At 33.5% G+C, this 23,340-nt stretch overlaps 2 protein-coding genes across 2 annotated transcripts in view; one reads left to right on the top strand and one right to left on the bottom strand.

Annotated features, from left to right (window-relative positions):
- LOC136025387 (lysine-specific demethylase 3A-like) overlaps window positions 1-23,340 on the top strand; it is a 266,827-nt gene that overhangs the window by 43,603 nt on the left and 199,884 nt on the right. The window lies entirely within an intron of this gene.
- On the bottom strand, window positions 3,166-18,006 carry LOC136025385 (protein KIBRA-like). The gene is made up of 5 exons (XM_065701370.1): window positions 17,798-18,006; window positions 13,370-13,574; window positions 11,618-11,883; window positions 4,746-4,995; window positions 3,166-3,334 (listed from the first exon to the last, which is right to left on the bottom strand). The coding sequence occupies exons 1-5, from the start codon at window positions 17,923-17,925 to the stop codon at window positions 3,182-3,184; spliced, it is 1,002 nt and encodes a 333-aa protein (XP_065557442.1). The 5' UTR covers window positions 17,926-18,006; the 3' UTR covers window positions 3,166-3,181.

The raw sequence follows: 23,340 nt of genomic DNA, 5'->3' as shown, positions 1-23,340 counted from the left end.
CCTTGGATCGTCAATGGGCATGCATACTTTTGTTCATACATTATTGAAATGGTCTGGAAACCATTCATCAAAGTTTCCAGAATTTTTGGCGAAGTTTAAAGAAAACCAAACGCTTAATGTCGTTCGAGGAATGCCAAAATTCCCAGCGATCAGAACAAGCTAGGAGCGACTAAGGTTTTTCTTTAGATTAATGCTATGACCGCTGGCAATAATTTTTGACATTTCATTGTCTGGAATGCAGTCCCTGTTGGAATGGCAGCATTAATCTGTGCAATGAAGTATGCATGCAAAGACGTCTGTTGAAGTTATGTTATCTAACTATTAAAATATAATATGTTGCAAACAGTTACCACTTCAGTTACCATATTCAGTTTTCTGATAAACTAGGCATATAAATCAAAACAAATAGCTTGAATAAGACTAAAAAATCATACTTAAATAAAATTAAGCTATTTTGAAAAGAATGACGCGTCTTCCGTTCTTTGTTCAACAGTTACCCATGTCAAATTATATATTGCTTTAAACTGTCATTAGACTCGTGCCTCAAAAAAGATACATAGTACGAAATATAGCATTCAAATCTGATGAAAGTATAAAATAACTACTAGTATTCAGATGAGAATACTTCCATGGGTGATGAACAGAGATAACAAAGAAAAAAACATAGTAGAATCTTTTGTGAGGACTGGAGACAAAGCATATTGTCTCCTTACCCAAAACCCAATTATTATAAGTTCCCTCCCCCACGTTTTCACCTGAATCCCCAGCCATGAGATAGTATAAGGTATTCTATCTTGGAATGATTTGAAAGCAACTTCAGCATTATCAATTGTACAGTAATCCATAGAGGAGGGGGTAAAAGGGCACGACCCCCTAAAAAATCGAAAGTCACACTATTTACAACAGTGGAGCAGCAAAAAAACCAACAGGAGATCCCTGTTTCGTTGGTAGCCCCTCCCCCAATCAAAGATTCTGTATCCACACTAAGGATCATTCCTATGGTTGGTTGCGCCCGTGGCTGAATTAATTAGGGCATCCCCTTAGACTGAAGCATAAATATAAAAAAACAGCCACAGCTCCCTTACTTTAGGCACCACCCTACGCAGCAACAACGCCCGGGGCAGCTCGCCCACTTCACTTTCCCTTTTAAACGATCCTGTCCGCCCCTAAAGTAATTTGGAGAAATATTGGCTTCACCAACCAGTTGTATAAACTTACGTGACTGACCAGTCGTTATAGCCCCTTAATAATTGCATAGAGTGAGACTTAAATCGAACTTATTCGATCTATACATGATTGGTGGTCACATGTCTGCAAGCTCCTAACGCTCAAATTTCATTAAATGATATAATAATCTTTTGGCATAATAGCTGTTCAAAATCAAAACCCGCTCAAAGAAAAATATAAAAGCATGCTTGGAGAACAGTCATCTCGAAGTTACAGGGTTGCATGTAAATTACTAGTAATTGTTGCATTCCAGCAAGAATAAATAATAATGAGCATTCCTGATGTATCTCCAATTCATTCAACTTAATAGATTGACTTTCCACTGTCAAAACCTAGCATCTACACATGCTGTCGATTTTAAGTTAGGGATGGACCTATGCTTTCAGAGAAACGACCTAATATCTACAACGGATAGATATAGGTTCCGCCAGTTTTCCTCATAGACAAACCTATTGTAGACATACCAGCATGTGAAAATACTGTCAACAGAAGATCAGGGCCGTAATTTGCTATTAGGTAATGTGGGGAGAGGCAACTACCCCTTCCAAAACTCAGTTTGCCCCCCACCCCTCCCAACTGAAATTTTGCCTTCAAAATCTTGCCAAAACTAACATAAGCCTGTATGATTCAAGCAACCACAGAAACGAGTCATTTTTCTTTAGTATATCTTTACCTTTATGAACTAAATGGCTCATTTTTCAGTTTTCACGATTATTTTCACTTGATTTAGGATAATTAGATACAACTTTAAACCTCCCCACCCAGAATTTTGACGAAATTACGCCACTGCAGAAGATGAATAGTAAAAACCGAAAGAGAGTGGAATCTGAAAAATATATTCGTGAAACTCCGTATCTTTACCTATTTCTCACATTTCAAAAACGAAAAAAAAATGACTGAAAAATACAGATACTGGGCATTGGCAGAGGACTGCCAAGATAACCACATATGGTACAATTCTCAACTTTTTCGCAGGAAATATGCGTTGATTTGGGATACCTGACATTCCTATCGAAATTTCCTATTCAATACTTACCTCTCTGATAGGTTAGTTATTTTTCTCGAAATATGGGTTATTTTACACAAAATCAGGCTATTTTTGCATTTTTCATAAAAACTTTGTATCCACACTGAGACAAAAAAATTAGTCCAAAACCAAAATGTCCAATTAAATGGTATAGAAAACTGATAACAGAGGAAGTTCAAGTGCTTTAAAATGGTTTTAACAGAATAAAAGAAAAAATACCGGCTCCATCAACGACAGAGACAGAGCAGCAACGCCCAACAGAAACACTCAAAACAATCTCAATTCCAATTCAATAAAATTTGGATTTAAAATTAAAGGTCTAATTTTGTTACTAAAATATTAATTAATAAAAAATTCCGAACATTTCAACACCACATCCAGGAGCCTTTATCAACGGAAAAAAATAATTTAATTCCTTAAAAAAAAAAAAAAGAGAGAAAAAAACGGAAGTCAAACAAACAAACAAAACTCACATTTTTACAAAAATTCCACAATACTGCTTAACTGTACACAGAAGAGAAACAGTTAAGTAGTATTGAGGAGCCTTTATTAAAATGTGAGTTTTATTTATTTGTTTGTCTTTTGTTTTTTTCTGTTATGATGTAAATTATTTTTGTTTTTTCTCTTTTTTTTATTGATAAAGGCTCTCGGATATTAAGTTGAAATATTCAAAATTTTTATTAATTAATGTTTTTGTTGTGTTTGTTTTTAGTACGTTTTGTTCACTGCTCGATTTAAATTAAACCCGTTTGTCTCTCTTAATTTTTTTTAAATTCTCGTAAATGGAAACGCAATGTGGTCTAAGAAAATACCTAAGTGAATTAGAAGAAATTTAGGAAATTACACGGGAAATTAAAACAATCTAGATATTGTTCCCAGCGCAGCAGTGTAGCCCCAGATGCATAATTAGGGTCCTGAACTATAAGCTTACCTATCTCTATCATTTTCCGACTGTCCAGGGACAACTTTATCTTCTAGCTCAGCCAGAAGTCTCTGAACCATCTGTAGACGCCTTCGAGCTTCATCATATTCCAATCTGAGTCGAGTTAATTGGGCGACCCTTTCTTTTGGTGACATCAACTAAAAGAGGCCACATTTTAGTATAATAAAAAAATAAATATTTTAATTAAAAACTTGAACATGTAAACAGAATCCACTAATTTAGAAAGTGTGACGCAACTAAACTAAAGTTTTATAAGAGAACAAAGAGGGGGATCTCAAATATGAAGAATGTATATTTCTTGGCCCATGTTTCTCCAGCTAGGCCACACCATATGAAAAAAATAGAAGGCCAATTTTTTTTGGAGGGGGTGGGGTTCTTTGCACCAATTGCAAGTGGAACTCATTATTTGAAGATGCGCATATAAATGTAATCAAAACAAAAATAAAAAAGGGTCCTATTTGCGACCTTAAGAGGCTAAAATTAAAAATTTAAAGAGACATAATTTTTATTGATGGTTCAAATAGGAGTAACATAAAAAGAAGGTACTTTTGTCTGTAGTAAAAGTAGTAGTAATCCCAAAGTCCCAAGCACTCTTCTTTCCTACTTAATTTTCTGTATTATGAGCAATTACTTTTACGCAGGGTTGCCAATTTGCACGCTTTTCATGTGAAATGTATGTACTATCTTTTACCTCAGAGGGGATGTGGAAGAGTGAAAATCACTATTTTTGGGTGTCAGTTTCCGTTCTCTTTAAACGTCAGTAGTTGGCGCATTCGTCAAAAGAGCATTTGACCCAAGGAACAGGGTTGCCAAATCGTCCTTTTTTCATGTGAAATACACTAGTTTTACCTCAGAGGGGGCGCAGAAGAGGGGATGCGCAAATTTTTTGACTGGCACTCTCTTTTTTTAGCAAAAACCACTCTTTTTGGCTTTGATCTGCAATCTTTTTATATGTTGGCAGTTGGAAACTTTATAGACATAGAAGACATAGATATATATAGACATAGACATATAGACATAGACTTCTATAGACATATAGACTTCTATATAGACATAGAAGACTAGATACATGCCAGAAACAAATAAAAGTTCAAATCACATAAAGTTTTGGTGACAGAACTATTCAAATATAAACAATGAATAAAAACCTTCTTCTACAAGTAAAAAAAAAGTTTATTCTTGGATAATAGATTTTGGGAAGAAGGTGATAAATCCAATTCATATGTATATAAAATCCATGTAAATAACACCTCAAACATCAGTGCCTTCAATAGCGCAGTCTAAAATTAATATTGGGAGAAAAGCGGCAACATAACTAGACAACTTAGAGGTAAAAACTGAACTTAAAAGGTAAAAAAAAATTGAGACTTATTTCCGGCAACATTAAGAACAACCTACCTGTTATGAATCTACAGAATAGGAAGGATGGTAGACAGAGTAGCAGTATACTATTAGCCTGCTTCCTTCTTAAACAAAAGACTTTTTAAAGATTGAATGCAATTTTTTAAACTTGAAAAATACTAAAAAACGAAACATTAAAAGTCTTACTTCTCCTGAGATATCGGTTTGCGAGGCAGTGCTTATTTTCTCGCTTGTCAAACTGAAGAGGGAGCTATCAAGCGAACGATCACTTCTGTACCCTCTGTTGTCTCGCATCCTTGCCAAAGTTGCCAAGAGTTCTGCTTTTTCCTTCTGGCCAATCAACAGGGACTTCTGGATATTGCGAAGTTCTGACAAAATAGCATGAGCCTCGGGTAGAGAGTAATTGGTATTTGGAACCGACATTTTTCGATCGACTCTGAAACATATGAAATTGTAGGAACAGGAGAGAGTATAACAAAAGACACACGCCATTAGAATAGATAGCATTCAAATAAATAAATATTTTCACCATTATCTGCTTATGATCACAAGTTTAGAGGAAACAAGGCATGGGTAAGCTTGCGTTTAAACGATCTTTTGCAAAAAAAGACAAATAATTTGAAACAACTAGGGCCTATTGTTTACGTTGGCAATACTTTGACTATGCTTGTCTAGGCATGGGGCAATTGCTTCCCTAAATTTTTACCCCCTCCACAGATTTTAGAAACACCTTTTTTATATTTCCACTGAAAATATAAGTTGAGGCGCTGACCTCTTTCGCGGACGACACTGCGATAACAGTAATTGGTAGTTGGTTGGTGCAGGTTGTACATAAGGCTAATTTAGCACTTGAACGTTTGCGCAGTTTTACAGTAGGTAGTTCCCTAGCAGTTAACCCATCTAAAACAAATTACATTATCTTTAGTAGAACAGCGTTACTTAATGATAATAATAACATATTTTTTGGACATTTACCCATTAAACAAGTTTTTGAAATTAGGCATTAGGGGTATTAGGTATTAAGAACATAGGCTTCATAGATGCATACTATTAGAAAAGTCAGTCGCGTCAATTGGGGGGGGAGGGTATATTTATTTGTTCCTTCTCCCAAATGTTCCTTCCCAACTAAAGCCTATTTTCTACAATGGCAATACTTTGACTATGCCCTTCTAGGCACATCAATTAGAAAATGGGCAATTGCTTTCTCAAATCTTCACCCCCCTCCCTAGATTTTAGAAACACCTTTTTTATATTTACATTAAAAAACATACTTTTTGGTAATTTCATTGGCAAAAAAACTCCCCTCCCTACGTTAAAAAATACATTTTCTACCCCCTACTACATTTAAATAAATTTTGCAACCCCCATCCCCCAACTACGTTTTTGATTATTGAGGCCCCTTCGCTTGAACCATGTTGCATCCTGGCTTAACTGCAAATCGCTGCTATAAAATTAAAACCATTTAAAGAGAGCTATCAAAATTAACCTAGGACCAGTTGGACTATTCTACTTGTGATTTTTATGATAGCTAATATGTCTGCTAATAATTAATTTACTAATGAAGAATTATCAATTTAATCAAATATAACTGCTTTAGAAATTAGATGTCATTAATTTTGTCCTAAATGTTATGAATCAAAATTATTTTACCCCATTCCACCCCTACAAATAAACATTGACTCTTTCATAAATTAAAGAGTCAAACAGTGAAGAAGCGTTTTCAGTAAAAACTGACGAGTACTCAACTGATTTGCTCTGCATGTCATAAGGTCTTTCAACTAGATTTTCCATATTTTTTTCTCACTTGCTTTGGTTTTATATGAGTCAATTTGTTTCTATAGAGCAAGTCTTCTTTTTTGATTTGATTCTTAATTATTGTTGACAAATTGTTATATGTCTCTGCTTCATTTTATTTTAATACACTTATACTGTTAAAACTAATCAAGAGACAACCTACTCTATGTTTGACTATAATGAGTCGTCATTATGGACATGATGAAATCAATTCATAAACAGGAAAAAATTGGCAAAATAGCCTATACTGTAATTTGTGCACATCATAAATCAGTCATCTGATCAGACTTTTACAGGTTTTTGCGTATATGTGTCTACTTACTGATACTTTCAAGCATTAAGAGTTGACCACATTTTAGTTGAGAAAGAAATGGCATGAATAGAGTGGCATCCTTAAGTACATGACGAACCTATCATCCGATCTGAGACATTTTCAAACTTCTTTTTCGTGTGTGTGTTTGTTTACTCACGGTGTCGAGCAGGAAGAATTGAGAATATTTTAGTTTATGTATTGTTTATAAATTTTAATATTTTATTAAATTTTAATATTAATTTATTAATATTAAATTATTTTAAGCTCTATATAATAGAGCTTAAATATTAATTTAAATATTAATTAAACATTATATAATATTAATTTAAATTATTTTAAATTATTTTAAATATTAAATTTATTTAATTATTTTAATATTATTTTAATTATTTATTATTAATATTAAATTATTTTATTAATTATTTTAATATTAAATTATTTTAATATTAATTATTAATATTAAATTATCTTATTTTATTAAATTTTAATATTTTAGTTTATTTATACATTTTAGTTTATTGCGTCACTTAAAATATTTTAAGTTTCTAACAGTCAAGATCCTGTTGCCACATTTAAACACAAATCAAAGTTTTTAAAGAATTATCTTTTTGGACATTAACAGTTCATTTAAATTCTTAGGAAATTGAAAGTCGCTACCAAGACATACGAGTTGGTCATTTGCTACTAAACTGAATCCATAATTATATAAGACAAAGTAGGTGAAAAAAATGGCCTGTATTACAGGCCTTGGTTAGCACCAGCCTACCATTGGATCAATTTTTTGTGTGGATGTTTAGACACGATCCGTGCATGGAAAATTGAGCAAATTTTAGTTTAAGTAGTCACTTGAGAAGAATATTAAGTTTTCCAAAGTCAAAATATATTTTTTCTTTTGAACATAAATAAACGTTTTTTCTTTTCTTTTTTTTATCAGCCCTTGCAGTTTAAAATCAATGACTCAAACATAGTTAGTTGATGTGCAACGTCTTGTGTGTTGTCAACTCTGCTAATATTTTTAAGTAAGATTTTAAGCTTTTGGCATTCTAAGTAAATTATTTGATGGCGTTAAAAATATTCCGTCCTCTATATGCTAAGTATTCATGACCAGACATGTACGAGGATTTTTCTGTTCTTATTCTTAGGGGTGAGAGATAAATTATTATAGATATAAAATATAAAACATAAAATAGTGTAAATACTTGCAGAAAGATATAGCTTTGATCTGAAATTGTTCACCTGGACAAATTGCAACTTTTAATGTAGCAAAAACCAAAAAATAACTGCTTGGGAATTATAATACCTTAAAAAGATATGGCAAAAAATTAGAAAAGGCAGTTTTCAAATCGTATATCAAATATAGTAGATCAAATTTCAAATAATGAACATATATTAAAACACTGGCATGTCAAAATACGAAAAAAAAACAGCAAAAGCAAAAAAGGAAGCAAAAATAGCAAAAATGTAAAAAAACAGCAAACAAGCAGCAAAAGCAAAAAAAGAATCTAAAATAATCAGTACTACTTCTGATTTATAAGATATAGATTTAAAGATATATCAACAAACATTCATTGGTAAAAATAGTAAATAAAATACTACACAAACAAATTGAAGAATTTGGTTCATGGTTGAAAAGTAACTTTTTTTTTTTTTTTTTTTTTTTTTTTTTTTTTTTTTTTTTTTTTTTTTTTTTTTTTTTTTTTTTTAGTAAGAGCGTACTAGCAATCTTCAATTATTAAAATGAAGTTGTTGGACTGTGATGAAAAAATTAAGGGCCATGGCTAAGTGGCAGTAGGAGAGGCAGAGCTAGCGCTGCCATAAGCCTTTTTCAGAATTGCATAAATCCGATTCATAGTTTAAAGTGTTTTATTCTTTTTTCAGTAAGAGTGTACTAGCAATCTTCAATTATTAAAATGAAACTGTTGGACTGTGACGAAAAAGTTAGGGCCATGGCTAAGTGGCAGTGGGAGAGGCATAGCTGGCATAAGCCTTTTTCAAAATTGTATAAAAATGATGTCATTTCACTAGTTGATAGACAGTCAATCATCCATTCATCCTAGGGCTGAACTAAGGAGTATAGTCATAGAACAAAGATAATTCAAATAGTCTATGAGTGTATTTGTTGCTTATTGTTGTATTGTGAATTATAAATGTTTATTGCTATTTATTCCATGTTGTAATTTGTCATGGTACAGAGAAATCATGGTGGAAACATAGTAATGGACCTTTGGTCAACTGTGTTAGTGTCTACAACATGCTCTCTCATCAATAATCTAAATTCCAAAGTGCTTTTAGGCTGTTTTGCCAACTTACGGAAGAGCAGTAATTATAGGGTTACTTTCAGAAATTAACAGCCTTCTTTTATAAAAAAAAATGTCAGAGCCAAATAATATCTATATTAAACAAAATACTCAAATACAAGTTTTAGGAGTCAGGAATTCTGCTACATTAGTGACATCTACAACGGGGTAATAATTATGTGATGGCATTTTAAGTGTGAAAGTTATATATTTCATATTCCTCAGTGCGTGAACTTTAAAAGGGTATGAGCCAGTGTGATATTTAGACCAAGGTCAGGTTATACAGGAATTCAGACATATAGAGCCCATTTTTAGAATGAAGATCCGAGGTGTGCATTTTGTGAAAATGAGGAAACGGTAAAAGATCTTTTATGTGAATGTGCGGGAACAGGGAAGGATATTAGACAGTTTATTAGAGAAAAAATTTATTTTTCTGTTTATACATCAATAAGATATGATTAGAAAATAATTTAGAACCCAAGCTCCAGTGCGTAGTACTTTTTCTCCGTTTTTAATTTGACTTAAATATTCAATTTAATTCTTATTCGTTTCAGGGTTTATTTATTCATATATATCAGTATCTGTATATTTGACATGATCGTTCATTTTAATTTCTGTTCGTTTTGGGTTTAATTCTTTAATAGTGATTTCTAGTTGTTTTGATTTTGAATTAATATAGGGCCCGTTTCTGCTCCCCTTATGTTTAATATGGCTCTACTTTTCTGAAAAAATTCTTTGTCATAAAGTTGATTTGAAATTAATTTCTATTCGTTTTTTATTGCCAAAGTTTTGTTACTGGTAATACAATGACTATTTTTTTCTCTATTATAAATACTAGAAAAATATGATATATAACAGAAAAATAAATTATTTTTATAATGTTCTTAAGCGAAAAATTAAAACGAAAAACAAGAATATTTTCTGTTATACAAATAAGAATATAGATAAAATATAAATATAAATTAAAAACTATAAATATAAATAAAATTTAAAATATAAATTAAAATATAAATAAGATATATTCATTAGAGAAAAAAGAATTCAACACAGTAGTGACATACTAAGTGGAGCGGGCTTTAATAGTGACTGTGCTGAGGGACTTAAGCTTATATGCTAGTTTTTAAAGGATACTAATTGGGTATATTTTATATAAGCCAAGTGGTATAGTGATTATAGTATAAGAAGTCTCCTGAGTCCTTGCAGGAAAAGAGGAGGAACCATCCATTTCAATTTAAACTCAATTAAAAGGGTACATACTTCCTGGGCTTAAGTGAACTGTAAGTTAACCATTTATGTGTCAAGTCAAGAACTGGGACAATGGTTCATGAAAACATATAGATGGGAATTGAAAAAATCATAAAGATCCTTCAGAGCCATTGGTGACCCACAAGGCACAAGGACAAGTAACAATCGTTTCACCCAACCCTGTGGCAGCTGAAGCCAAACCTTAGCAGAACATCAATACACTGTGCTACCACATGATTAGGGGGAGGTCAAAAAAAAATTCCAAGTCTGGGAGGGAAGCAACTTTTTTGTTTTATCCATTTTCCAACTATTAAACCCTAAAGGGGTTTTTTCCAATAAAACTGCAAAAAAAAGTTGTATTTCAAAATGGTGTGGGGGGGTAATGATCCATGGGTTAATTGAAAATTCCACCACCAATTGACGAGTCTGATCAAAAATATGATTTTTACTGTCCATCAAATGGGACTTTATGTTCATATACTGAATATCAAAGTCCTAATATGAACTGTATAGCATTGCATTTCCATCTCACTTTGTGTATTTGATGAAATGGTGTATTAACTGTTAGAATTTAAGATTAATGAGCCAATCAGTACGAAAAACTGAAAAAGAGAAATCTTTAGTACCTCAACCCAACTTTAATAGGAACTGAGAGTTACCACCAAAACTGACATTACACAATGAGAACAATTTTAAACAAACTAAAACATTTTTTTGTGAACTGGAAAGCGAAGCTGACTAGGCTTTCCATTGTTTGCAGCAAGTGGAAAGTTGCCAAATGGTTATTCCCGAGAAGACAAGAATCAGTTAGACTTGGGAAGCAAGTCCAGTCCATTAGTGGAAGAGTGTTTATGGCATTAAGTTCAAAATATACCACTCATGACTTTAACATGAATTTCAGTCCTATGGTGGCGCAGTGGATTCAACGGAAGTCATGGCCAATTGTAGAAAAAAGCCAAGACAGATTGTCCAGGTTAATTTTACCCCTTGGATGGCCGTTGTTACTGTCTCCCATTTATGTTCCATGCAAACGTGTCCCTTTACAATGACGAACTAGAGTCGTACCGGTTGGAGGTTCTCGCTGGGGAACAATCGCAGGTTGACTACAAGTTGACTTGGATGAAAATTTTCCTCTCATGCATACGGGACCCAGAGATAGAATCATGCGGCAGGAATGCACAGCAGGGACGACGGAGGGACCTTAGTAGTCAAGAAGTGTCATTAATTCTTAAATAATAATAATAACATAAATTTCAATTTGGAGGTTTTTCTTCAACTGATAGTCAATGCTTTCAAGAGTAAAAAAAAAAATATATTTTAAAAAACCTTGCAAAGCAACATCATGCCATACTCTTTTAAAGGAGCCCTGTTTGAGCGGAATTTTAAAGAAAAAGAAAGAAAAAACTTACTTTTCTAAAAGACTAAGTCCTTTCTTTTGTGAAAGCATTTCAAGTCTGGCTACTTCAAGTTCATGTCTCAACTGGGACACGCGGTGTTTTGACATTAGGACATCTGATTTAATCAAATCAGGATCATATTTATTCGACCCTGAGCTACCTGTCGAGGCCAGGGATGATGTAGAATGATTAACATGCCCAAAGTTAGACAGTTGTGCGTATTCCTTCTGTGCCAGGTTCAATCGCTCTTCTTTCATGATGACCAGTTCTTGTTTTGTCTGAAACAAGAATTGTACTTTCACATATTTATCTCCATGAATGATATTTGAATTCTTTTTTTTATCAAGGGATGCAACAACAAAAATACAACATTCCATGGGCTTTAGAAACTTATGCTTGGCAACAGAGCCCATGAAAACACTCAAACAAACCACAAAGTTACATAAAACATAAAGTTAAAAAAAAAGCTGATGCACTAAAAAAATAAAACACATTATATCTTCTCTGTTTTTATAATTATACACTGTTTTACTAGCATAACAGATGCAGAAAAACAACAATAATCTGTATATAAGCGTTTTGTGCACGTAAGATTTTGATTCTTAAAGATAAATTTACATTTCATATATAATAAGAATGAATTAAGAATTTCAAATAAAGACAAATGAACGTAAATACTAGATGAATTTTTTAACCTAAAAACCCTACAAGCACCCTTTCTACTAGGACAAATTGTGTGAAAACATTGAAATACATTAACATCAGATAGATGCACCTATAAAGTGTTTCTGAGGTACTACATCAGGTCCCCCCCCCCTGAAATGTTCAAAATATGTCACTTGCTCCTGAAACTGTGCATATGTGAGTTTAAGAATGGGATATCACCCAAACACAAGTGCACCTGGAGGAAGAGGGATAAACAAAAAAATCACTATATCATTTAAAGTTCAAAGTAAACTTCAGCTTTCAGCAGAGTTGGGAATGGAGCATGCAAAACGAAAAGAATGACAGTTAAAGACATATTTTTAGAAAAATATTCTTTTGAAAAACCCTCGTAAGCATGAAAAATTACTATATTGTAAACAAGTTCTTAGGAAACACTGGCTAGACATGATGGATGAAAAAGTAGAAAATTGTAGAAAAGGAAAAGATTTCAAGCTAGATTCTATTTAATTGGTCAATTTTTTATACCACAAGATGATTTAATTACACAAGATAATTTAATTATAATAAGATAATTTAATTATACAAGATTCTGGAGATATATCATTTCAATGTTAAAAAAAAGGTCAAATAGGTTGAGAGTAAGAGAGAAGTAGCTTCAATGGCTGTGGATAGAATCAAGGCCCAGTAAAATTTTAAATAGCTAATGTCATGCATTTATCTTTCATATTTTTCATATATTTAGCCTAGCATTATGCATTATATATAAATTATAACACTCCACTTGTGTAAGAACTTAGTATAAAATTCTTTTTTTCATATTTTCTACATGCATAAAAATTAATTACATTAAAATAAACTAAGCTCATTGACTGCATATACAGTTGCATACACATATTGCTTGACCCCCTTTTCCCTAATTCGTAAAGCAAACCCCTTCCCTAATTAATAACAGTCGTGAATCATAATCAAACAATTGCAATATTTATAGGGTGTATAAATCAATTAAAACTGGCGTGTTATACTATGAACACCAGTTTATAGGTTACAAAAACTATTATCTACATTAAAAAACTAAATAGAAAGAATAAAAAATAGTACCTCTAAATTTTCTTTTGCTGTTACTAAATAATCCTTCAGCATTTGCTCCTGTACAGACCTCCATGTCAATCTTGGGTCTTCAATTTGATTTGTATGCTCTAAATGGTTAATATAATATTTTCCAATTTTTGGGTCATAAGCTTCCTCCCAGCCAACTGGCAATTCGTTTCCTACACAATCAGCAAAAGTAGAAGGTTTGGCATAACTAAAAGGAATTTTTTTTTAAAGCAATGTTTTAAAAATTAGCCTATAAAATAGCCTATAAATTAGAAAAATAAACTAGGTGGACATTTATTACAAAAAAAAATGTCTACAAAAAAAAATGCACCAAGATAGTAAACAAATACAAACTTCTATGGTAAAATGTAAAACTTCTTTTGTATGGTAAAACTTCTTTTGTATGGTAAATGGTAAAACTTCTGTGGTAAAATGGGAAATAAAAGTAGAATTGATTGAGATTTTCTTATCAGTTAAAAAAGAAAATGTATGCAGGTAAGACCACAGAACCCCTTAAAATAACCAAATGCCAACAGCAAAAGGATAAGGGGCAGTAATTTTAAACTGGTAATTTTAAACAAGAGAACAAAATTTTAAACTGGAAAGCAATAAAGTTAGGACAAAAGGGCAAATAATATCTTGACATCCAAAATAAAAGCACATAAATAACTAATTCATGGACTCTGTAATTTTATTGTCAGTGTATAGGCTCAATAATATAATAGTTATGATACAATAATAATATAAAAATAAGCAATATAATATAATAGGTTAACAATAGTAATATAATACATATTAAGATTTTGGATTGCAGCTAGGGCCTGTTGTTTGTCAGTTCAAAAGATCTCACTTCATTTTAAATAACAAGTAATCAAGGAAAACAAAGTATTGCCATTGATTTTTTAGTTCCTTGTTAATAAAAATTTTGTAAAATATACCCAAATAAAGAATAAAATCTACCTTTGAGAGTGCAGGGCAATCAAACCATTGACAAAATCAAAATGCAGTAGCCATCATATATACAGAAACAACTAAGATATCTCTGTAGAAGATTGGAATGACTGTTCTTGAATAAAATTACAAGCACCTAATATTGAAGACACATTTGAATTGGTATTAAAGGACAAACAAATCATTATTTACTGTTTAAGTAAAGTATTATAGCAAACACTCCTTTTGCAATCCCTGTGGAGAGGGGTATTGCCCCCATCCAAAAGTTTGCAAGTAAATGAGGATCCCTGTCCATACCATGCAGAAGTTTTGTTTCAACTGAATCACCATGCAATTCTACTCTTATTTAGCTCGACACAATCCTCATTCATCTTAGCTCCATGTAACTCAACTTCTATGTAATACTATTTGCATTAACTCAAACCTTTCAAATTAACCCCATTCATCAGAAGTTTCCATCAATTCAACACCCATTCATCAAAACCCTCATTTAAATCAATTTCAATTCAATTTAACTCCCTCCCATTCAATTCAGCCCCCCTAAAAGCTACCTCCTATAATTTTTGTCATAACTCAGCTCTTCCTGAACTCAACACATTAAAATCAATCTCAAGTCAATAACATAATTAAAAAGTTTAGCTCAATTCAATTGATAGGAAATGACAAAAATGATCATGTGCAAAGAATCTTTGTAGTAAAAAATCAATACTAAGTCCTTAAAGAGCATTCATAGAATGACTACTAATCTGGTCTTGAGCCTGCAACACACTCCATATAATCAGCACCTTGAAACCCTGTAGATGCCCACCCTAGCAAATTAACAAAAGAAGGATGACGTAATTACGACTCAAAAGCAGGTAGACTCTAGGGTAGTGAAGGATTTTTTTTTACCCTTCTTTCTAAGACAATGCTAGAGGCCATAGCAAAAAATAACTCCAGCTCTCCTGGTCCCAAAGGGGAGAACAGGAAAGCTTTTTCTCTGTTCTGTCCCACTTTGGAACAGGTTGACAGAAAACCCGTTTGAGTTAACCACCCTCTATTTATTCAAAGCAGGTATTTACAAAGATTCAGCCAATGTTGACTAGAAGCTGAACTGGAACTCAGTCTGGACTATAGGAGGTGACTGCCACCTTATCTAGCTGTCAAATGTGATTTAGAGTAACTTGATGTAAAAACAAAAAAAAACTTTCTTCAAAGAAAAGTAAAGAACCATATTAAAACTCAAAACAAGTCATATAATAGTTCAAACTTGAAATGGACAGAAATTACTGTGCATGAGGAGAATGGTAAACCCAAAACAGGAGTCTGGTAATTAAAATGAACAACCACAAAAAACAAAATAATAACAGATAATGACAGAAGTGGATGAATATATCATACTGGAAATTAACAAAAATTAATCTGGTGAAACTTTCTGCAAGCAGATATTACAAAAAAAAATAGGAAATAAGTCTACTACCCCTTAAATTCTCTAAGGGTTAAAGCATCATTTGCACTTTACTGAAAAATATAAACTCTGTTTTATTCTGGAATGTTCAAAACTCAAAATTGTCAAGTCTTTGAAGATTTAATGTCAGTATATTTTAAGGATATTACCCTACACTACAGACAAAAAATTTTTATTTTCCTGTAGGCCTATTTATTTCTCATCACAGTTGGTTCATAATATCAATTACAAAAAAAATTAAAAGGAACCAATCAGAAATGTTTTATGTATAGCACAGGACTACATCCAGTCATACAAATTTACCACCAAATACCTCTAAATCAAAACTTGAATTCAACTTTAAAACTGTACCTGTTTAGGGGTACTTGTCTGTTAAATTGAACATACTCAAGAATTGTGCTGTCTAAGATCTGACAAAAACCAGTTTGCCTCTCTAGAATCAGATATGATTCCACAATTTTGTTTCTAAAGTATTATATTATCATCATGTTTCGGTATATTTCATTAGGATTAACCTAATGCCCCTTCTTGGGTGTATTCTGTTTAACAGACAAGTATCCCTTTAGGTTTTCTACCATGGAGGTTCCACTACCAGGTGCTCTACCATGAAGACATTCTACACATGCACTAAACAGGTTGCGCTAAACAGGAAAATAATGCAATGAAACCTCTAGTTATTAGGGCTTGTCAAGAATTAAGTAGCTGCAGAAAAAGAAAATATATTGTGAACATGTAAAAAGTTTGCATATTATAAACATGTAGAAATTTTCTTTTTACAATAAAATGAATATTTTACATTCAATGTATGTGTTAAATTGATCACACCTGAACATACATATAGATTATAATTTTTTTACTTTTTAATTACAAAAACGTTGCCAAAAACTATTTAATTTCACTCAAAGCTTAAACATTGTAAAATTATTAAATGTCCCATGTGCCCTTGGGTTTAGGACACTGCAATAAAAGCTGGAACTCTGCAACCCAAGTGAGAGGCTGATTAAAACTTATTTAAAGGTTAATGATAGACCTCCATGACCAAATAATTGGTTATGTTTATCATCAAAGTTATATGTATGGGGTTAAGTTGATTGGGTTAGAATTGAGCTAAGAGCAGAGAAAAAAGAGGTAGACTTACACTGGATTGAATTGAAGGGGGATCAAGTTAAATTTGAGTTGAATTGTATGGGTTTCTTGTTTAATATGGTTGAGTTCAATTGGGTTAAGTTGTATATACAGTCCTCTGTGCCCCTCTAAGCTAAGGTTACTTATACAGCAGCAATTGAAATCAATTCTCCCTGATACAAAAATAAATACAGGGTGTCATTAGATTTTTTATATATTCTAAGTTTAATAACCACTGATCTTGCAACTATATCCCTGTCCCCTCCCCCATTGGGAACAAATAGCCTATGGCTCTAGGCTTACATGCTACAAAAGTTTGCCAATAGGCTACTGTGGATTTGTCAATGTTTTTTTATTATTTGCTGTACTTATTTCCCATCAACATTTGGTTCATAAAGCTAGAAAAAGCCTGGACTAAAGCTATTTTAGGGAAAGCAAATCAGCATACTTTTGTATAGGTTATAACCTAGGGCTATATTTGGTCCCATTACAGGGGAGGGACCAGGAAGAAACTGTAACAATAGCAATTAGGATAGCATATCATTTTCGGAAATAGGCTTGGATATTAAGCTAATAGCCTAGGTTATGTTAGGAGGGTTCAAACAGATCCAGATCTTAATTGCTATGTGCCTAAAATGAAGGCAGGGTAGATTTTCTATTAGCCTAGACTATCTAGGTAGCCTAGCTTAGGCCTTCTCTCCCTTAGGCTACTCTAAAGTTGCCTAGCTAAAACCTACTCTACTTCCCCCTTTTTTGACTGTCTGATTTGTTTTTTGGCCCAAATTCACTCTTGTCCCTCTCCCCATGCAGTGTTCTTTCTGAAAATTTGCTGAGGCTAAATGATAAAAGAAATATCGTTAAATTCAAGCAGCATAGGTCTAAACAAAATAGGCAATCCCCTGCTTTACCTGTCCCTAGGGTCTATCCAAGTGGTTCTTTTGTTATGGTGGTCAATGTAATATACTTTTCCATCTATATCCCTTGCAGCTTCCCATCCATCAGGTAAAGATAATTCTTTAATCCTTTTATCCTCCATTTTTTCTTAAAAATAACACAAAAAATAACTTAGATTGTACACATATCCACCATTACATGAATAAACAACATCAACTGACGTCACTGCCAAGCAAATGGCGCTATCGCTGGAATGCAGTAGTGTTCCACAATACTATTTTGAAGAAATTAAATCAGAATATGGATTAATTATTCAACTTCATGTAAAAGCTTACTGGATTTAGTATTATCATCAGTTTTGTAGCTTTTTTATACTTTCAAAGAAATTTAACTTTTGAAATAATTAGTTTCGTTGAAATAGCTTAGTGGAACAGAATCAGCCATCAAATTCCAGTCTTGAAGTGAAAATTCTTTGCGGCAACCTGGACGCGTGCCATGAACATTAAATATTTGTGGTATGGAATGTGCACCCACCTCAGAAAAACCACATTAATGAACCTATTATTTATCTTTGTTCATTTCATTTCAAATTTTTTATTTTGCTATTACTCAAGAGTCAAAATCCCAGCGTGATAAAAGCTTATATGCTACAGTAAAAAATTAGCCTCTTATAGTAGGATTAAGGAGGAACAATTGTGTTGGTTTGATAAATGGATTGAATAAGTCTTGTTTTTTTTAGAAGTTGAAGACTTCGCCCTATTTGAAAGACAAAAAAGGGCTTGAATTATTTTACATCTTAGACGGGGCTACATAGAAAAATATATGGAGACATGGTCGCCCACAGAAACATTTCCATAGGGCAAGTCTACGAAACCATTTATGAATTAAAAAGTTAAAGTTTCAAGAATCGTGTAGTTGCCGCAAAATCTTCAAAATTGAAGACAAATGTGTGTTTTTGGTTAGGTAAGGAAGAAGTGTCCTGCCTTACCGCCGAACGCGCTCTTCACAACATGAGCCCCTGTGATATTTTCAGAAATGGGAGAAGCGGTTGGATACGAATCCATAATGAAAATCTGCTGACATTCATCTCCATAGTTGTTCAATTCATCTCTATGTTTAAGCAATTCATTTCCATAGTTATGCAATTCATCTTCATAGTTATGCAAATCATCTCTATATTTACGCAATTGATCTCCATAATTACGCAATTGAATAGGATCTATAAAGTTTTCTAACATAAGTTTTTCTTTGCGTTGCAATTTTCTTGCGTTTACAATTTAAGTTGGATAAGAATTTCAAATATAGAATAAACAAACTAAATTGGAAGCAATATTGAAGTATACGGTTCTTGTGTCGATTGACATCATCCTACAGGCTTTAATCTCCCTTCAGCTATAACTTACCAATAGAGTTTTCGTTACGGTAACCGACAAGATGAATTACTACTACACTTGGGTTGAAGTTTAATTCGATGCTTATTTAAAGGTTTTTAGCTTCTTAAGTTCTTTTTGCTATCGCTTTCCCAATTGAATATAGAAATCACGAAAAGACGGGAAAACCAAAATATTCGGGAGATGCCGGTACACTGAATCCTCGGGCTAACCCTCTTGCTTGGTTGCAGTTTAATTTTATCCAGTTTTTAACTAAATTTAATTGCAACAACATTTCTGCAGTGTATCATCCATTTTTCTTTAAAAATATTTACTTTGGCAGTGATGTAGCTTGTCCAGTGGCGCAATTTTGTCAAAAACCTGGGGGAGGGGGGGGGGGGTTGAAGACAATTTTCCAAAAAATGACAGTGAAAACTGGAATATGATCAATAAATTAACATGTATACCATGATATAGAGGCAAAGATATATTAAAGAAAACTGAATTGTTTCTCTGGATACTTGAATTATGCAGGCTAATCTTAGTTTTGACAAGATTTTTTGCAGGAACTAAATTTCAGCCGGGGGGGGGGCAAACTGAGTTCTAGGGGGCAAACTTGGGTCTGGAGGGGGCAGTTGCCTCCCTATCCCGTAGTAAATTACGCCCCTGAGGGTTATCCTTTGTGCCAATTCACTTTTGGGAGCCCCAATCATTATGTGGAGCCATAATTGACTATAAGCACTATACAGATATAGGACTTATAAAAGATCTGATAGAGCTGGATGGATAAATACTTTTGGAGAAAAGAATTACTTTCGTCTTTCTACGGTTCTAGGATGGGGTCCAATCAAGGTTGACACTCCAAGAAAGGAAAGATGGGGAAGTTACTTCTCTAGTAGCGAAGCTCATCAACTCTCTTATTGCTTTCTGACATACTGAAGATTTGGGAATTTTATACCTTAAGGGTGCAACCATTCTGTACCATTCTTCCAACTAGGGACGCTGATTCTCGAAAATAAGATGGAAAGGGAGTTTTCAATTATTTCTTTATTGGAGATAAGAAAAAAACGTATTTTTTTACATCTTGGGGAGGGGGAAATTTTGTAGTTTTTTTCAACTTTTTTCATGAAAATACCAAAAATTATTGTTAAGAAATTTAAGGGGTTAATTAACCTGTCCCACAATCGGCCAAGCAAAGAAAACGCGCTTGCCTGCGGGATGGTCCGCTCTCGCGTGATTGTTTTAATTTGCATTATTGTTTTTACTTTTAGTTAATATTATTTTCTATGTGTTTCTTTTGTATGTGTTTTCTTTTCATTTTCTTTTGTTACTCCTCTTCATTATAATATTGGTGAGTTGAAAATGAATTATTATTATTAAGCTATAGATCAAATTGGTCATCCGCTTATGTTGAGTATTGAAAGGATTGTGATATTGGGACGAAATATCTTCTTTTCTACATCACTGGATAGATCTTCTCGATGTTTTTCTGAAAATTGGCTCAAGAAATTATTTTCAAGATCTACTTCATAGCAAATGCTTCAAATGATAGTGTGTAGTCAAATGTCACATGCCGATTAGATGATGGAACTCGGCAATTCAGTGAAAATGCACGGCTCATATTTAAATCTATTTCCCAGGGTAAAGATTTTGTATTTAACCCCGTGGTGTATCATATGTACAATCTGCCTTTCTAGTAAGCAGGGCATAAAAACTTAACAAGTTTGGGGAGCATTGCTCCCAGGCTGTCACTAACTGTGAAGATCTATTGGCAGCTGGATATGGTGAACTAAGTTACTTTGGTGGCGAGGGACAGTTTGGAACTAGAACGTGTTTCCTGTTGTTGAAATCTAAGCACCCTTTTCCAAAGAAAAACTATATTGTCCTCTCACACCAAGAAATAAATTTTTTTAGTAATTTCCAGTGTATATATCAAGCAGAAAGATGACAATGACTTTATAACATAGGTTTACGTTTGCCCACTTATAGCATACAAGTAGAAGAAAAGTAAAGAAAAGAAAATGTAAAGAAAAATCAACTTCCAAACAAGTAAAAAATTAATCCAAACAGCACTGGTAAATAATGTTAAAAGGCAGAAAATGAAGTAAACGGTTTAAACTTCTCTTAAACGTATCACACCCTATTGAATCCATTACATTTAAAGGGTCAGGGAGACAATATTTTTGCAAAATAAAGCTTTTCCTGCAATACGACGGAAATTTCTGTAAAAACTTCAGATAGCGAGAAAACCCCGATGGAAGTTTCAGCTGCTCAGTCCTAGACAGGGTGGTGAACCACAAGGTTCCCAAAGTGGTGAAACTTACAGCGTGTGATGCACAGCTACGGCACTATATAGTTTAGCAAGTACACACTTACTGTAACCATACTTTAGTGCATAATGTTTGGCATAGCTGCCGCAGAAACCTGATATAGCATGTTCAACGGTAAGAATACGAGTACGATGCTTATCTGGACCATAAACGAGGCCGAGATATTTCACTGAAGAAGACTAGTCGTTCACACACAATTTTCCCCACGTCGTTTCTTTTCTCATTCTTTTGTTTCAATCTGGCTTTTTTTTACCTTTTTTCAAAAAATAGCAATAACCAAGCAGAATTACTTTGTTTTCTTTTCCCGTTTGTATACCCCAAACAAGGTTGCTTGACCGTTCTTTTCATATCAAAGTGGAATTGCTTTGTATCTGTTCTCATTCTTTTGTTCCAACCAGAGTTATTATAATTTTTCAAAAAATTTCAATACCAAATCGGGAAGCGCTCTGTTTTTTCTTCTTTTTTTTTCATTTTTTTTTTCCACCAGGGTTGTTTGACTTTTTTCTTCCAAAAAATAGCAACACCAAAATAAAATTGCAATGTTACTTTTCTCATTCTATTGTTTCAACCAGAGTTGTTCGACTTTTACCCTAATATACTAATGCCTAAACAAAATTATTTTGCTTCTTTTCTCTTTCTTATGCTGAAACCAGGGCTGTTTGACTTTTTTTCCGAAAAATGGCACAATTCAGATGCTTACGAATACCAAACTGTTCATAATCTAGCACGCATTTATGTATCATTTCAGGCAGGATAAAACTTTCTAGAACCTTCCTTGAACCACTAGATACAGTAATAGGGTGGTAACTGCTGCAAAAATTTGCATTTTTTCTTTTTTTTTGAAAAATTCGTTATTGCGCCAGAATTAAATGAATGAGGAACTTGACCTGTATGAATAAACATTTGAAATAAAAGTGTTAGATACTAAATCAGTAGTGGACTTCCATTTTGAAGGTGGTGGGGTGTGATACCGTCTAGACAGGGAGCTTTATGATGCCTCAATAGCCTGCTTACACACACAACGTCACTTTTAGAAACAAGAAAAATGTTACGCTTATGCAATAGAGTTCGAACCTACTTTTTGATAAGGCATCACTTCAACTTTCTAAAACATTCCAATTCCAAACTGTGTTTTTACTTTTGATTGTGACTTCGATTGTTTCTGCATTAACTGCGACTCTAAGTTGTAGATTCAGCAGTGATTTTTTATAAAACTTGTTCGCCTTGTCCAACCATAAGTAAGCTATCCCATTTTTTCCCAGGAGTGGAATCCAAATTTAACCTACGGATGGAGTTTTGCTGGTCCTTAGAGGCAAGTAGAGAGCAGTTGGTGCGCTGGATTCGGGATCCTTTGTCTGAGAGGAGGCGGGTTCGAATCCCAGTGTACGCAATTCTTTAGTTTGGAACGGGGGTCAGTGGCGTGACTCTGTAAGCTTAGCCAGATTCGACCCAGCTCTATTTGGGTACCTGGAGAAATCTGGGGAAGGTAAACAGGAAGGGTGTACGAAAGCACAGGATGGCTGGCCCCCAACCCCCCATTGCAATTCCTGGCTGAAGCTCCAAGAAACAGAGATCAGCACCGCCGGTAGGGACTGTAAAGTCTAATGCCGTATCGTTTACCTTTTTACCTTTTTAGAGGCAAGTAAAACTGTCAGGCTATTTTTGAACTTTGTCTTTCTATGAAGTTTGCAAACCCTACTGTCAAATTGTTTCTTTAGAATATTTTCTGAAGTTGTTTCCTTTACTGTTTAAACTTAGACCACCTTAAATTGCAGCTTTAATTGTATTTCATCAAGCTGTCAAACAAAGATTTGGCTGGACATGTCCTGCACTCTTTTTTTGCAATATGACAGATAA

This window comes from Artemia franciscana, chromosome 3 (assembly GCF_032884065.1).
Source record: "Artemia franciscana chromosome 3, ASM3288406v1, whole genome shotgun sequence".
Lineage (NCBI taxonomy): Eukaryota > Metazoa > Arthropoda > Branchiopoda > Anostraca > Artemiidae > Artemia > Artemia franciscana.
Note: the sequence above shows the minus strand (reverse complement) of the source record. Positions and strands in the feature narration are given on the sequence as shown.

Coding starts and splice junctions, on each gene's coding strand:
- LOC136025385 (XM_065701370.1), bottom strand. CDS start 17,925: ATGGAGGATAAAAGGATTAAAGAATTATCTTTACCTGATGGATGGGAA. Junction 4,996..11,617: donor GGACTTAGTCTTTTAGAAAA/GTAAGTTTTTTC, acceptor CATATGTTTCAG/AGTCGATCGAAAAATGTCGG. Junction 3,335..4,745: donor AAACCGATATCTCAGGAGAA/GTAAGACTTTTA, acceptor GGCCTCTTTTAG/TTGATGTCACCAAAAGAAAG.